Genomic DNA, 15,731 nt, shown 5'->3' with positions numbered 1-15,731 from the left:
TATAAATTGCCAACCAACGTACCAGAACAGATAACTTCCCTCTTTTCCTTAATAACAACTTTGTTATTAAAAGAGGCAGAATATCAAGTTCTTTGAATAGTTTAGAAACTGAAAACTAGTTCTTTCTAAACTTGGTGCGTAAAGACAATTACTCAAAAATCCATGTTTTATTCTTATCAAAAGATAAACATCTCCCACTGCCACAGCTACCATTTTTATAGTAGTGCTCATGTAGACGGTGTTTTAATTTTCATTTAGTTGTCGGGTTTCCTGGAACCCTGCAATGAATTACGGACATGATTAATGACATCTGTATCTACACTCTAGGTTCTGGTAGATAACACCACTAAACATGTTTCAACTAATAAATTAAATACACCTATATTGTTCTTAGTTCTAAGAAGACAGTCTACCTTAATGTCCAAGTCCTATTTCCAATCATTACAATTGGGATTACTAAGTCTTTTCTATAGTATGACTACTAGGGAATTGACAAACATTTTAAATCCTAAGAATCACAAAAATATTTGGTCAAGATTAACTCCTTAAAAATCTCCATGAATTTTGTATGCCACGATAGTGTGGACGTATACAAAATCGAAGATGAGATTTTATTCATCTCATCAACTTTACTTTATGACGAAATAAAATTAATAGTTGATCTGTCTTTGATCAAATATTTAGTCAAAAACTTTTGAATAAAAAAATATTGATTCCTCAAACAATATTATTTAAATTCTCCAACACCTCAAACACTGTGAATTTTGCATGTCACGTTAGTGTGGACGTATACAAATTCAACATTTGTAAAAGGAGGGTTTTAACCCATTAATTTTACTAACTTTTTGACAAATAAAATTAATAGTTGGTATCATTTGGTCACACAAATATTAGCAGTGACTCCGATGGGAAGGATACTATTAGATGTGTCTAAGTGTATATCATTACTTGACACTAAGTCCATTAATAAGATTATGCCCCTTCCGTTGGGGAAGATCACACGGTCTTAATTAACTTCCTATAGTCATCCAAAAATGGAAGTTTGTTCTAGTGATCCACAAACAAGCTCATCCGTTATGGAGGAAGGCACTCAGAGCCAACGCGCAAGCTTGTTTGCATCACTTACAAACCAGTAATGGAGACCATGGGATTTACTTAAAAATCCCTCTCCCACTTAGTTATTTATAAATGAGGAATTTTAACTATGCTAGCCTACTAAATATGTAAACTAACATGCACACACAGCACAATATAAAAGCAATAAATAGAAAATCTAATTTTCAACTATTATGGCTTTTATCTCTAGTTGTCCTCCGTGTGTTGCCATCCCAAGCTGCTGCCATATTTGGCCACTGCCACCGGGTCTAGCTGTCGCATCCATCTTGCTCCTAGTTCCGCTGCGCCTTTGGTCCTTAGAAGGTTCCACGCTTTGCAAGATTCGATCCGCGACATAAATAGAATTTTACATTTTGATCCTATATTCCTTGAAGGAATGTACATGTAAACTAGATCGAACATAAAATAAAATTTACATCCATCGATCCTATATTTCATAAAAGGAATGTACATGTAACTAGATCAAAAAATAAAATCCTAATAAAACTAAATACAGCTCCTGCTGTATTTTATAATACAATCATGCACACATAATAAAATGCTCTTGACATGTCCAAGGGTCCAATCACACACATAATAACTATAAGCCATAATAGTTGGATCCTGCATCCACAAAGTTAGCACATCCTACTATTAACCTACCTAAATTATGTATGACATGTGTATAATTAAACTAATACCAAATACACAGAGGCAAAACCCTAGCTCTGATACCAATTGTTGGTTGCTACTCGGAAAACCTAGAGGTTCCACTGTACAAAAATTTTGTACAAAGGTCTGAACCTTTTCCTAGCTACCATGTGTTCTTTTAAATTAAATTTTGGATCGCCTGCGGAACTTAACACGTTTGATCCAAAACTTAATTTATTTGTTCTTTTAGGTTTTGACTTGGATCTCCTGCAGAACTTAACACGTTCGACCCAAGTCACCTTAAGTTATTAATTCCATTAAATATTAATTTCCATAATTGGTTCCCAGTACTGACGTGGCGAGGTACATGGCCTTCTTGGATATGGGAGCAACCACCACCGACTAGACAAAACCTTTTATGAAAGCTAATATTTAATTTCCTAAAATAACTTTAGGTTAACCGAAAAGAACAATCAAATCACAAGGAAAAGAAAAACAAAAGAACACTATATCGAAAACAAATTCGAAACTCTAGAATCGTATGCCTCTTGTATTTAGTATTATTTCCAAAAATAACTAGTATGATGCGGAAAGAAAAAATACTAGTTATACCTTTTAGAAAAACCTCTTGATCTTCTACCGTATTCCTCTTCTAACCTCGGACGTTGTGTGGGCAACGATCTTCCGAGATGAGAAACCACCAAAGCACCTTCTCCTTTCTTCAAATTTCGGCCAAGCACAAAGCTTCCAAAAGATAAAGATATTTTCCACCAACCAAGCTCCAAGGGATGTAGGCTTTCTCTCCTTCTTCCTCAAGCTAGATCCGGCCACCAATTAAAACTCCATAAGCATGAAGAGGTTCGGCCACAAAGAGAAGGAGAAGAGAAGAAGGAAGGGCCGGCCACACCACCAAGGAAAAGAGGAAGAAAAATAGAATAGAGTCGTTCACCTTGAAGCCTCCTCTACCCCCTCTTTTATAATCCTTGGTCTTGGCAAATAAGAAAAATTTAATAAAAATTTCCTTAATTCTTTTTCCATTGAAAAGAAAAATTATTTAATTAAAAATAATTTTCTTTTTCAAATACAATGGTCAGCCACCTCAAGCCCCAAATCAAGGAAAGTTTTAATTAAAACAAGAATTAAAACTTCATAATTTGTTTCCGGAAATTTATAAAAATTTCTCTAATAATTTAATCCCTTCATGATTGGTTTATAAAAAAGAAATTTAATAAATTAAAATCTTTCTTTTAAACATGTGGATAAAAAGAAAGTTATCTCTAAAAATTAAAATCTCTTTTAATCTACAAATAAGGAAAGATATCAAGTCTTTTCTTAATCTTTTGTAGAAACTAATAAAAGAGAATTATTAATTTTTAAACTTTCTTTTAAATCATGAACATGGTTAAAAAGGAAAGTTTTCTTAAAATTTAAAATCCTCCTTTAATCAACAAATAAGGAAAGATTTCAAATTTTAAACTCTCTTTTAAACATGTAGATGATTTACAAATAAGGAAAGTTTTTACCAAAAATTAAAACCATCCTTTTAAACTACAAATAAGGAAAGAGATTAATCTCTTCTCTTAATCTTTTGTAGAAAGCTATAAAAGGAAATTTTTAATTTTTAAACTCTCTTTTAAAATCATGATATCCACATAAGAAATAATTTTAATAAAAATCCTTTTTAATATTCTAGTGGCCGGCCACCTAAGCTTGGGACCCAAGCTTTAGCCGGCCACCTACATGGCTCATCCACTTGGTCTTGGCCGGTCCTAGCTTGGGTTCCAAGCTAGCTTGGCCGGCCCCATTGGATGGGTTAGAAGGTGGGTATGCGTGGGTATAAATCTCTATATACTAGAGGCTCGATAGGGACCGAGAGGAGGAATTGGTTTTGGTCTCCCGATAAAATTAAGCATCCCGTGCTCGCCCCGAACACACAACTTAATTTTATCAATAATAATTCATTCCACTAGAGAACTATTATTGATCTACCGCACCAATCCCAAATTACATTTTGGGCTCCTTCTTATTATGAGTGTGTTAGTCTCCCTGTGCTTAAGATAACAAATGTCCACTAATTAAGTAAGTTACTGACAACTCACTTAATTAATATCTAGCTCCAAGAGTAGTACCACTCAACTTCATTATCATGTCGGACTAAGTCCACCTGCAGGGTTTAACATGACAATCCTTATGAGCTCCTCTTGGGGACATTCTCAACCTAATTACTAGGGCACAGTTTCCTTCTATAATCAACAACACACACTATAAGTGATATCATTTCCCAACTTATCGGGCTTATTGATTTATCGAACTAAATCTCATCCATTGATAAATTAAAGAAATAAATATCAAATATATGTGCTTGTTATTATATTAGGATTAAGAGCACACACTTCCATAATAACTGAGGTCTTTATTCCTTCATAAAGTCAGTATAAAAGGAACGACCTCAAATGGTCCTACTCAATACACTCTAAGTGTACTAGTGTAATTATATAGTTAAGATAAACTAATACCTAATTACACTACGACCTTCCAATGGTTTGTTCCTTTCCATCTTGGTCGTGAGCTACTGTTTATAATTTATAAGGTACTGATAACATGATCTTCTGTGTGTGACACCACACACCATGTTATCTACAATATAAATTAATTGAACAACTACATTTATCACAAATGTAGACATTTGACCAATGTGATTCTTATTTCTAGATAAATATTTTATACCAAAAGCTAGACTTTTAATATACATTCTAACAAGGTGCGCTTCTGTGTAAGGACAACGTAGGTTCACGTCTAATTGATCATATTTAGATACATTTCTCAGTCCTTAGCCGGTTATCTATTGCAAGAGAGAACCGGCAACTTTCTACAAGTGTTTGGCAATTGAGGGATAAGAATTGGTGAACCATTTACATTCAAGAAATCTTACAAAGAAACCGAAACTCCTAGAATCTCCCTTTATCATAACCCAAAACACTAAACTCTTGTTTATTGATCTTTAATATTAGATTTGTTTACCTTCACTTTGCATTTGAAACAATTGGATAGTTGTTTAGCTAATTCGCATTGAGACATTTCTAGTGCTTATTCCAGTCCCTGTGGATACGATAATCTTTTATATTACTTGTGATATTTCCGTACACTTGCGGAGCGTAACAACTATTTATAATTTATAAGGAACTGATAACATGATCTTCTATGTGGCACCACACACCATGTTATCTACAATATAAATTAAATGGACAACTGCATTAACATGCAATATTTGACCAGAGTGATTCTCATTTCAAAATAAAAATGTTCATATAAAAAGCTAGGCTTTTAGTATACATCCTAATAATCTCTCACTTATACTAAAAGACTATGCTGCCATATATGCTGTCATACATCTAATTCTCATCCCCTCAACATGCCCATCAAAAGCTCTCACTGGAAGGGCCTTGGTTAAAGGATCTGCCAAGTTATCTGCTGATGCAATTTTGGCGACAACAACTTCTCCTCACTTTACGATATCTCGTATCAGGTGGTACTTGCACCCAATGTGTTTACTTGCCTTATGGGCTCGTGGTTCATTCGAGTTTGCTACTGCAACACTATTATCACAATAAATTGTGATAATTTTAGGCAAACCAGGAATTATATCTAAGTCCATCAAGAAGTTTCTGAGTCATACTGTAACACCCATAAAATTTCTAGCAATTTTATATAATTTTTTTGCATGGTTAGAATGGGTTTTGTGTGGGTTCCTTCTTCAAAAAAAAAAGAAAAAAAAAGAGAAAAAATAGAACCAAAAAGAGGCATGGCCAAGGTTCGAACCTTGAACCTTTTAGTAGGTGACAAGCTCTCTGTGATATGGGATAACCAGTAGCCCCAGCAGGGGTGCACTGTTAGGAAGGAAAGGGAAATTGTGGTTAAGGGTAGGGAGGGTGAAGGGACACCTTTCTCCCTTCACTTAGAATGAAAAGTTTTTTTCCCTTTCTCCCTTCACTTAGAATGAAAAGTTTATTTTCCCTTTCTCCCTTCACTTAGAATGAAAAGTTCATTTTCCCTTTCTCCCTTCATTTAGAGTAAATGAAGTAAGGGAATGAAAAGGTCATTTTCCCTTTCTCCCTTCATTTAGAATAAATAGGAGTAAGGGAATGAAAAGTTATTTTCTTCTTCCTCCTCCTTCCTCCCTCCACCGAAACTAGCCTCCTTCTCCCCCATGTTCGGAATCAAGCCTAGGATTCCTTCCTAGGAAGTCTTCACAAGGAGGAGTCCTTAAGGCCTAAGTCTTCTTACAAGCAAGATACGCAAGGGGGAGTCCTAGAAGCGGAAGGTCTTCTTTTTCTCTCCACCAAGGGTATTCTCCTTGTGGTAAACCAAGCGAGAGGATGTAAGTATTCCCCTCACCTATAGTACAAGTGGTTTTCCTCATTGTTTTTTTTATGTTTCTTAAAAACTAGGACCATGTCCCTTGAAGTTTCGGCCAAGAAGAAATAAAGGGATTAGGAAAGTTTAAACTCCAACTAGACTTGCTTATGCTTTCTCTCATGATACCTAATATGTTATGTGTTGTTATTAAGATGCTATTCATGGTTGATGTTGCTTAAAACCTAGGATCATGCCCTTGTAAGTTGCGGCTAAGAGAACTACTAGAGCTAGAAGAGAACAAACACTCCAATCATGCTTACTAATGATTCCCTATGATATGCTATGTGTTGGGTGAACCTTATGTTACCATGTTATGCTTATGCAAGGCTTATGTATCTTAAAAACTAGGACCATGTCCCTTGAAGTTTCGGCTAAGAAGAAATAAAGGGATTAGGAAAGTTTAAACTCCAACTAGACTTGCTTATGCTTTCTCTCATGATACCTAATATGTTATGTGATGTTATTAAGATGCTATTCATGGTTGATGTTGCTTAAAACCTAGGATTACTTGTAAGTTGCATCCAAGAGAAATACTAGAGCTAGAAGAGAGCAAACACTCCAATCATGCTTACTAATGGTTCCCTATGATATGCTATGTGTTGGGTGAAACTTATGTTACCATGTTATGCTTATGCAAGGCTTATGTATGATGAAAGGCCTAAGAGATACTTCCCTATAAATTGGGACTAAGAGCACTCTTTATGATATGACAAGGAATATGATATGCTATTTTACTTTTGCATGACTTGTACCGAACCCTAGCAAGGTCTAGGGGATGGGCTCCTACGTCGCCCCTAGGTCGAAGCACGGGCCTAGTTCCCTAGTAGGTTCAGGATTGGCTACCTCGGATTTATTTAAGGATGCGCACAAATCATTTATGTGGTACAATGTCGGGCTCTCATGTTGAGATTTATGTTTAAGTATTTATATAATATATGTTTTCAAAAGAACATCTTGCATATATTTTTTCATGCTATGCGATTATTATGCTTTAAGATGATGTACTCTTGTGATATGCCTATATGTTGTCTGAATGAACAGGTCACTACTCTATGTTTAATTCATGATTTATGGCTTTCGTGAGTAAGAAAGGATCTTACTAAGCCTATGTGCTTATAGTTTTATTTTTCCTTGTACTGTAGAAAAGGGTAAAGAATGGCTAAACTAAAGGGAGCAGCAGGAGGGGCAAAGATGTGTGTGGTAGTGGCATGGTGGAAGAGATCTATTTTGTGTTTCAAGACTTATGCATGTTCTAAGTCCTGCATGTTAACTTGTTCTTTTACTTGATGCTTTTAATGGTTGCTACTTGATGTGAAACTATACTATCTTTTGTTTCCATGAAACCTTGAAATGATAAGCACTTGTTTTAGTTAAAGAATTGCTAAGAACCTCCTTATCATGCTTGAAGTGTTAAGTGATAGATGACTAGGTACTTAGTTTATGCTTCGAACCCCATATTAATGTTCATACTGGTGTTTAGACTCCTATACTTCCATCAGGTTAGTTATCATGAACTTTCATTAAAGAAGTACCAAGTACCCCTTTAGAGAACAATATACATGCTTAGTAGTTCATCCTCTCTTTATTAGTACGCTTTATGCTCTAGTTTTAAACAATCATGTATCATGTTTCAAGAAATAGATACTAAACCAAGTTATATGCAAGAATGCTAAGCATGCTCACATGTGTTACATGTTTACATGCTTTAAGAGATTTACATGTTTAAATGTTTGTTTCTCCATGTTTAAATTTAAATTCTTCCGCTGAAACGATTGCATATGCATGTATGTATGTTCGTGTAGCACCGCCCTTACTGTACCCCCCTTTATAAGGGTAGGAGGATGGTGGGCGTTACACATACTGCTTCTTTGGCTGCCTCAGAGGCTGCCACATATTCAACTTCCATGGTGGAGTCTGAAACGCAGTTTTGCTTAACACTCCTCCATGTTATGGCTCCACCTCCCAAAGTAAACACATACCTTGAGGTTAACTTACTACTGTCCCTATCTGATTGGAAATTCGAATCCGTGTAACCTACAGGGAGCAAATCATCTACCTGGTAAACTAGCATATAATCTCTAGTCATTCTCAGGTACTTTAATATATGCTTTACGACAGTCCAATGTCCCTATCCTGGATTACTTTGATATCTGCTAACCATACCCAAGGCAAAATAGATATTCGGTCTCGTACAGAGCATTGCATACATTAGGCCTCCTATAGTGGAAGCATAAGGAACTGCCTTCATGTCCTCTATCTCCTTTAATATTTTAGGGCACATCTCTTTAGATAAAGGTACTCCATGTCGAAAAGGTAGAAAACCTTTCTTGGAGTTTTGCATGTTAAAACGAGCTAGGATAGTATTGATGTATGAAGCTTGGGATAAGCATAACATTCTTTTCTTGCGATCCCTTATTACTTTGATCCCAAGAATACGCCCACATTCTCCAAAGTCCTTTATATCTAATTGCTTGGACAATCATACCCTTACGTCTGACAATGCTTTGACATTGTCGGCAATGAGCAAAATGTCATCTACGTATAGTACAAGAAATACCACCACGTTTCTGTCACTTTTCTTATATACACAAGACTCATCTGGACACCGAATGAATCCATAAGACTGGATCACTTCATCAAACCAGATGTTCCAAGATCTCAAAGCTTGCTTCAGTCCATAAATAGACTAATTGAGCTTGCATACAAGATGCTCTTTGCCCTTCGCAATAAATCCCTCTGGTTGCTTCATATGGATATTTTCTTCAAGACATCCATTAAGGAAAGCTGTCTTGACATTCATTTTCCAAACCTCATAATCCATATGAGCAGCAATAGATAAAAGAATCCGGATAGACTTGAGCATGACTACCGAAGAAAAGGTTTTCTCATAATCGATTCCCTCTTTTTGAGTATACCCTTTTGCAACAAGCCTTGCTTTGAAGGTTTTCACCTTCCCGTCTATCCCTCTTTTTATTTTGTAGACTCATTTACATCCAATGACTTTTATACCATTTGGTGGTTCTACAAGCTCCCAGACCTGATTAGAATAGATAAATTCTATTTCGTAGTTCATTGCACTTTGCCAAGATGCTATATCTTTATCTGGAGTGTTTCATCATATGTCCAGGGATCAGGTTCATGTTCACCAGGGATCAAGTCTGAAGACTCTTCTAAAAACATTAATCTATCAGGTTGTTGAACAACCCTCCCACTACGACGAGGCACTACATGTAATTGTATATCATTTGTGACACACATTGTAGTTTCTTGTGGTATCTCATCTTGTACCGTTGGTACTAAATTAGACATGCCCTCGCTTATTTTCTCAAGAACAATTTTACTCATGGGCTTATGGTTCATCACGTAATCCTCTTCTAAAAATCGGGCATTGGTGCTAACAATGACCTTCTGATCTTTAGGACTATAAAATAAACCACCTTTCGTTCCTTTAGGATAACCCACAAACAAGCTAACTTCTGTACGTGATTCTAAATTATCAGCATCTCCCTTTAGCACAAGTGCTGGACTACCCCAAATTCGAATGTATTCCAAACTAGGCTTACGCCCATTCCATAATTCTGTGGGTGTAGAGGGTACTGACTTAGAAGGTACCAAGTTCAGAATGTACACCGCCGTTTCCAGAGCATATCCCCAAAATGAATTTGGTAATTCTGAATAACTCATCATTGATCTAACCATTTCCATAAGGGTCATATTCTTTCATTCTGTCACACCATCCTGTTGGGGTGTACCAGGTGCAGACAGTTGGGATTGAATCCCGACCTCTGATAAGTAATTCCTAAATTCTCCTAAGAGGTACTCGCCACCACGATCAAACCGTAGTGTCTTCATACTTTTACCATGACATTTCTCCACATCAGCCTTGTACTCTTTGAACTTATCAAAGAACTCAGACTTGCGGTGCATTAAGTAAATGCACCCATATCTCGAATAGTTGTTTATAAAAGAGACAAAATATTTGATACCACCTCTCGCCTGGATAGTCATAAGTCCACACAAATCAGAATGAACCAATTCCAATACATCTTTGTCTCTATACCCCTTGGCCTTAAAAGGTCTCTTGGTCATTTTTCCTTCCAAGCAAGATTTGTAGGTTGGAAAGTTTTCCACCATCAATGAACCCAAAGGTCCATCAGCTATTAGCCTTTAAATCCTACTCAACACTACAAGAAAAATCCTCATAGACATCGGTGGAACAACAGCGATTTTAAGCAAAAACCGATGTCTTTGAGTATTTTACACCAGTTTTTTCAAAAATCGGTGTCTATAAGCGCAGATTTTCGCTTATAAACATCGATTTTTTAAGACGATGTCTATGAGCATCTTTTTTTCGTTAATAGACACCGATTTTAACAACGGTTTTTAAAATCCGGTGTCTATGATAAAATAAAATAATTTAATTTTCCCACCAATACTTAGCTGAAATTTGCAACCCTTCACTCTTCACTCCAAACCTAACCTATATCGCATCGTCCACCGTATACCGTCTCAACGCCGCCGCCACTTTCCTCCTTGCCGCTAGCCATCCGACCATCTCTCTCAGCCTCATCTCCCTCTTCCCCTTCTTAGATCGACGCCCCTTTCTCTCCCGATCAAGATCAACACACGACGCCCTTGCTTCTCCATCCAACCACACCGCATCTCCTACAACTCCTCCCTTTGGGTAAGAAGAGGTTGCCTGCGTGGCTTGGAGTCATCGCCGAGTCGTTAGAAGTCGCCCTCCTCCACTCTTTCTCGATCCTATATCTGGTAACCTCGATTCCACATCTCCTTCTTCCGATTTGATCCCTCCTTGTCGATCCTCATGTGGCCAGGACTGATCAGAGCTCCTTGCTCGCTGATTTTACTACTCGCAGTAGAATTCGGCGCAGCCTCCGGGTGTGTTATTGACTAATCGGTCGACATGGTGAGGGGGAAGACACATATGAGGAGGATAGAGAACCTGGCCAGCCAATAGGTGACCTTTTCCGAGCACCGAAGAGGCCTTCTGAAGAAGGCCTTTGAGCTCTCCATGCTGGATTAAAAAGGGGCGTTGTGTCCTGGGAACCCTAAAGATACTCCTGTTATGGGTTTAGGGCTGCTGCACTTCAATGGTCGCATCGTCGACAACGATGGACGACCCCTGCTGGAATCCGACCACAGCAAGGAGCTGATGCATGTTCAGCCTCGCGTCGCCGTCGCCCTCGGTTCTCGACCCATGGAGTCGCCTGGAACTCTCTACGTCACCTCAAGGTATCAGTGCCACGCTCACTCAGTTTCTTGCTTCTTATCTTCTCTCAGATGTGAGTGGATCCTGCAGGAGGGTGATTTGGCTGAGTGATGCCGACAAAGGGAAAGGGTATGCCGTGGATTTCTTGTCGTTGTCCCTCCACGCTGTGTCGAGGGACCCAGAGACCTACCCCTTTCCTTGCATCTATACTCAGGTATTTGATCTATGACTGAGTTTGGGGCGATTCTACCTGAACTTCTATTGAATCCAAAGGATCAAAGTTACAAAACGTAACTTTTTTTCTTTTCTGTTTATCTTGAACATTAGAAAGCTTTCTGTGTTTTTTTGGGGAATTCATTGTGGTGCTCAATAATGCGATATTTTCCCTCGCTGATTGGTAAACATGAACTTTTGTTACCTCTGACTTGAATTTTCTAAGCATGAATTAAGGAGCTACCGGTAAGCTGTTTCTTGGATAGCTACATGTTGGTTCTTGAGGTTGCCTATTTGAGTTGGTGATTACTAGCTGAGAATGGTTCTTTATAGTAATAATGTCCTGAAGGATTTGAATTATTTGAGGGGCAAATTTGAGTTACACCATTGAGGATAGTCAGATTGGCTGATGGCTCCTGTGCTATTTTTTGCTTTATTGCTTATGTACTGTTTGCTGGATTCTTCATCAGATTGAGATAGGTGACGAAGATGAAGAGTCTGAAAGCTCAGATTCAGAAAGTAATGATGATTTGGAATTGTCAAAAGTCACTGAAATGAGACTTCTTCCTTCAGATGCTGGAAAGTGTATCCTTGCTATCATGCATGCCTCATATTGTTTTCATTTGTTGCAAGTTCATTGATTGATGCATTTTCATGTATAAAGTAGGCGTTGCTGAATCTTTTGTGGTCAACTTTCTATTTAATGCTATTATAAGTGTGTTTGTCAAAGTAGGAAAGAATCTGATGCAGTTGGCATTGCTTCATCATGGATTTTAGTTATGGCATAATAATACAATTATGAATGTCATCTTATCTTATTGTTCTGATTATCCTGCAAGTTCATTGCATTGATCTGTAACTCATTGATTGCATATTCTGGGACTGTGATTGTCTTCTTATCATGTCCCATCTTTCACTAAGAGAAAAATCTCTATGCTTTTTATATGGTTGTTAAGTTCAGATCATCCTTGCATGTTGCTTTTTTTTTCTTTTCTTGATATTGAAAAAACCTTAGAATTTAGGTTTGGTCAATTGTTTCTTTCATATTCAGTATCTTGGTAATATAAAAATATTACATATTGAATAATCATATGTTGTACAATGTTGATCTACAATGCTAGTAGCAGTTATGTTTGTGAATCATGTTGTTAGTGTGTAGAGGGTACCAAGCAGTGATTTAGCTCTTTTCCGGTTGATTTGCAACATCATGGTAATTAGTATATTCGATCCTTAAAACATTTTACTGTGCTCAAGACCAAAGGAGGCAGTAAATTTTTGTACTTGTTAATGTCAATTTGAAGAAAATATTAATAGTAAGCCATTTGGAAATTATGAATGGAAAAACGTTAAAATCGTTTATAATGCATTTTTAGAAAATGAGAATATCATATACAATAAAACATTGGTATCATATACAAATAAACATTGGTCCTTGCGCATTCCCAGGATATGTTAATGCCGTAGACAACATTCCATAGCTTTCTACTTATATTTCCTTCTAACAACTCAAAAAAAACCTTTTAACAGATTCTGTTGATTCAATTGTTCATGTGGCAAACACATGAACAATATTTGATGTATATTTATTTATCAAGTGATGAAGAAGCTTATGACTAGTCTGTTTCACTTTTTTTTTTATTTCCCAAGCAAAAGGTATGTTATTATTATTATTAAAGTCATAAACCGTGTTCTTTCTATCTGTTGTTCTTCATCAAGCAGGATGGACTGCAAGCACATTTATGAGAAGGAACCAGTAATCCACTACATAAGCACAAAGAAACCACATCCTCGATGCCCAGTTGCAGGTAAGTGCCCTATCTGTTGCAGTTGATCTTTCATTGTTGATCTTTTTGCTCATTACAGCTACATCCTATCAGGTTGCCCAAAAATTCTCCAAGTTAGGCGAGTTGTATGCGACGCTTTGCTTACAATAGAAATTGATGAAATGCGTTTGGCATCAGCTACAAACATAAATTCAACAATGGTAGAAGATTTTTACAGAAGTTGATTGAAAATGGCAACACTGCTCCCTGCAACTGTAAGCTTGATATAATTTTTCCAGGTGATTTAGCCCCTGTCGGTGATTTGTCATCAGCCAATGCGATTTAGTCATCACAGTTAATTATCTTTTGATGTTGTAAGAAGAATATTTGTGTAATTTGTGGATACGGACTTGATGTGTACAATATCTATTATCTTTTTATATTGTAAGAATAATATTTATGTGTTGGTTAGATGGATATTGACTTGGTGTGTTTAGATACACCGATGTATTGTAACGACCACCCTTCTTACTATACTATACTACTCTCTAAGGATGACCGTTACTTAACTACTGACTCTACTTAACCGGTATGATCGAAATCACGAGGAGTCTCTACCGAAAAATTTCGACAAAGTCTCCCCTGTACCGGTGACCTTAAACTGAGATACAAACATAGTATACTTCAGCCACAGGCGGCTGGAACATTTATCAAACACCCACGCAGTTAAATAAGTATCAAACACACAAATATCTATTTACTAAACTGAACTCATCCTACATGCAACCTAGAACAAGGATAAATCTCAAATGACATGAACATAAAATACAACTTCAAATGTTTATTAATTACTAAAATACGGAAAACTTAATAACGTCCCAAGTCTCTTCCATAGTCCTGGCATCACACATCCATCCGCACCTCCTTGTCGCCTTCCTTTGCTAAAACTTTTCTTTTCCTGTATCTGCAGTAAGAGGAAATGCAATCTATAAGCAAAATGCTTAGTAAGCGCTATCTAACTCACAAAAACTTGATATGCATGTGAATATACTGAAAACTAAAATTGAATGCTCAAAAGAAAAACTACTCATGCTCATCTACTAGTAAATAAAAAAACATACTGAAGTGCTAAACATGTAAAGCTACTCATGCTCTTCTAATAGAAAAGAACAGTAACCTAATCTAAATAACATGCTAGCATAAAAGGAAACTAAACTTGCTGATTTTAAAACGAAGTGAAACTTAATTCATTTGTTCTAAACTTATTCTTTTATACTTTTATACTTATGTGAAACTTATTTTGTTTGTTCAAAAACTTATACTTATAATACTTCAAAATAATAATAAACTTTCTTCTTGGGCCCGGCAACTGTACTTGCTATGCGCGCATCCCTAACTAGACCCGAGATAGCTGGTCCCGAATCTAGTAGGATTTATTAGGTTATCTAAACCTAGGGACGACTGAGAGTCCTGCATACTAGGTTATCTAAATCTAGGGACGACTATGGGAGCCCAACCCAAGGACAACTGAGAGTCCAGTACAGTGCCACTGATAAAAGTAAAATACTTGTTATCTTTTAATACTTCTAATATATAATGTCTCGGCATTTTAATAAGCACCTTGTGTGCCAAAATCCCTAAAGTCTTGACTTTGGGATCTACTTAAGGCCTTGACCTTTTTCTTTCTTTTCTTCATCTTGCTTAAACTTGCTAACACTTCTAATAAAAGAATGTTTCATATAAAATTGAGATATAAAAATTGCATGCTTATAAATAAAACCGTTCATGCATATTGAGTTAACAAGAAACTTAATTCTGAATGCTTGAAATAAATAACATATATGTATAGCTGCTCATGTTATTCTAATAGCAAGGAATCTAGAAAATCTGCTCATGTTATTCTAATAGCAAGGAATCTAGAAAATCTGCTCATGTTATTCTAATAGCGAGGAAATCTAGAAAATCTAAACCACATAATACTGTTCCAAGAGAACCTCTCTAAACCCATACATTCAGCACCTATATCTAATCACGAGCACAACAAATTTAAAATACAACCCATATCAATCTAAGCTTAAACATAATAGCAATCTACTGGTCATGGAAAAATCCTAACGATGCACAAGTGATCATGATGAAATTCCAGCACTACCTAAAGTTGTTCACAAAAATTCTAGCATACATAAATCTGAACACTATATTTCAGCATTTACAAATCTATCACTAGATTCCGACGAGCATAAACATGTTCCTAAAGAAAATTCTAGTAATACTAAGTTGTGCTCATAACTCACATGTTTCGAAAACCAAGTCTGCATTAAATCTACATCAGATAGGTAAGGAACCTAATATCAAATCTGCAT

The 15,731-nt window shown here is 36.6% G+C and overlaps 1 protein-coding gene across 1 annotated transcript; it reads left to right on the top strand.

Annotated features, from left to right (window-relative positions):
• Positions 1-11,248: 11,248 nt before the first annotated feature.
• On the top strand, positions 11,249-12,246 carry LOC121998043 (chloride conductance regulatory protein ICln-like). The gene is made up of 3 exons (XM_042552769.1): positions 11,249-11,415; positions 11,483-11,606; positions 12,076-12,246. The coding sequence occupies exons 1-3, from the start codon at positions 11,249-11,251 to the stop codon at positions 12,244-12,246; spliced, it is 462 nt and encodes a 153-aa protein (XP_042408703.1).
• Positions 12,247-15,731: the final 3,485 nt, after the last annotated feature.

Source organism: Zingiber officinale, chromosome 1A, assembly GCF_018446385.1.
Source record: "Zingiber officinale cultivar Zhangliang chromosome 1A, Zo_v1.1, whole genome shotgun sequence".
Classification (NCBI taxonomy): Eukaryota; Viridiplantae; Streptophyta; class Magnoliopsida; order Zingiberales; family Zingiberaceae; genus Zingiber; species Zingiber officinale.
This window is presented reverse-complemented; position numbering and strand designations above follow the sequence as displayed.

Bases quoted from the DNA above. Each gene is read 5' to 3' on its own strand.
- LOC121998043 (XM_042552769.1), top strand. From the start codon at position 11,249: ATGGGTTTAGGGCTGCTGCACTTCAATGGTCGCATCGTCGACAACGAT. The intron at 11,416-11,482 runs GTATCAGTGCCA...TGGATCCTGCAG, and splicing joins ACTCTCTACGTCACCTCAAG to GAGGGTGATTTGGCTGAGTG. The intron at 11,607-12,075 runs GTATTTGATCTA...ATTCTTCATCAG, and splicing joins TTCCTTGCATCTATACTCAG to ATTGAGATAGGTGACGAAGA.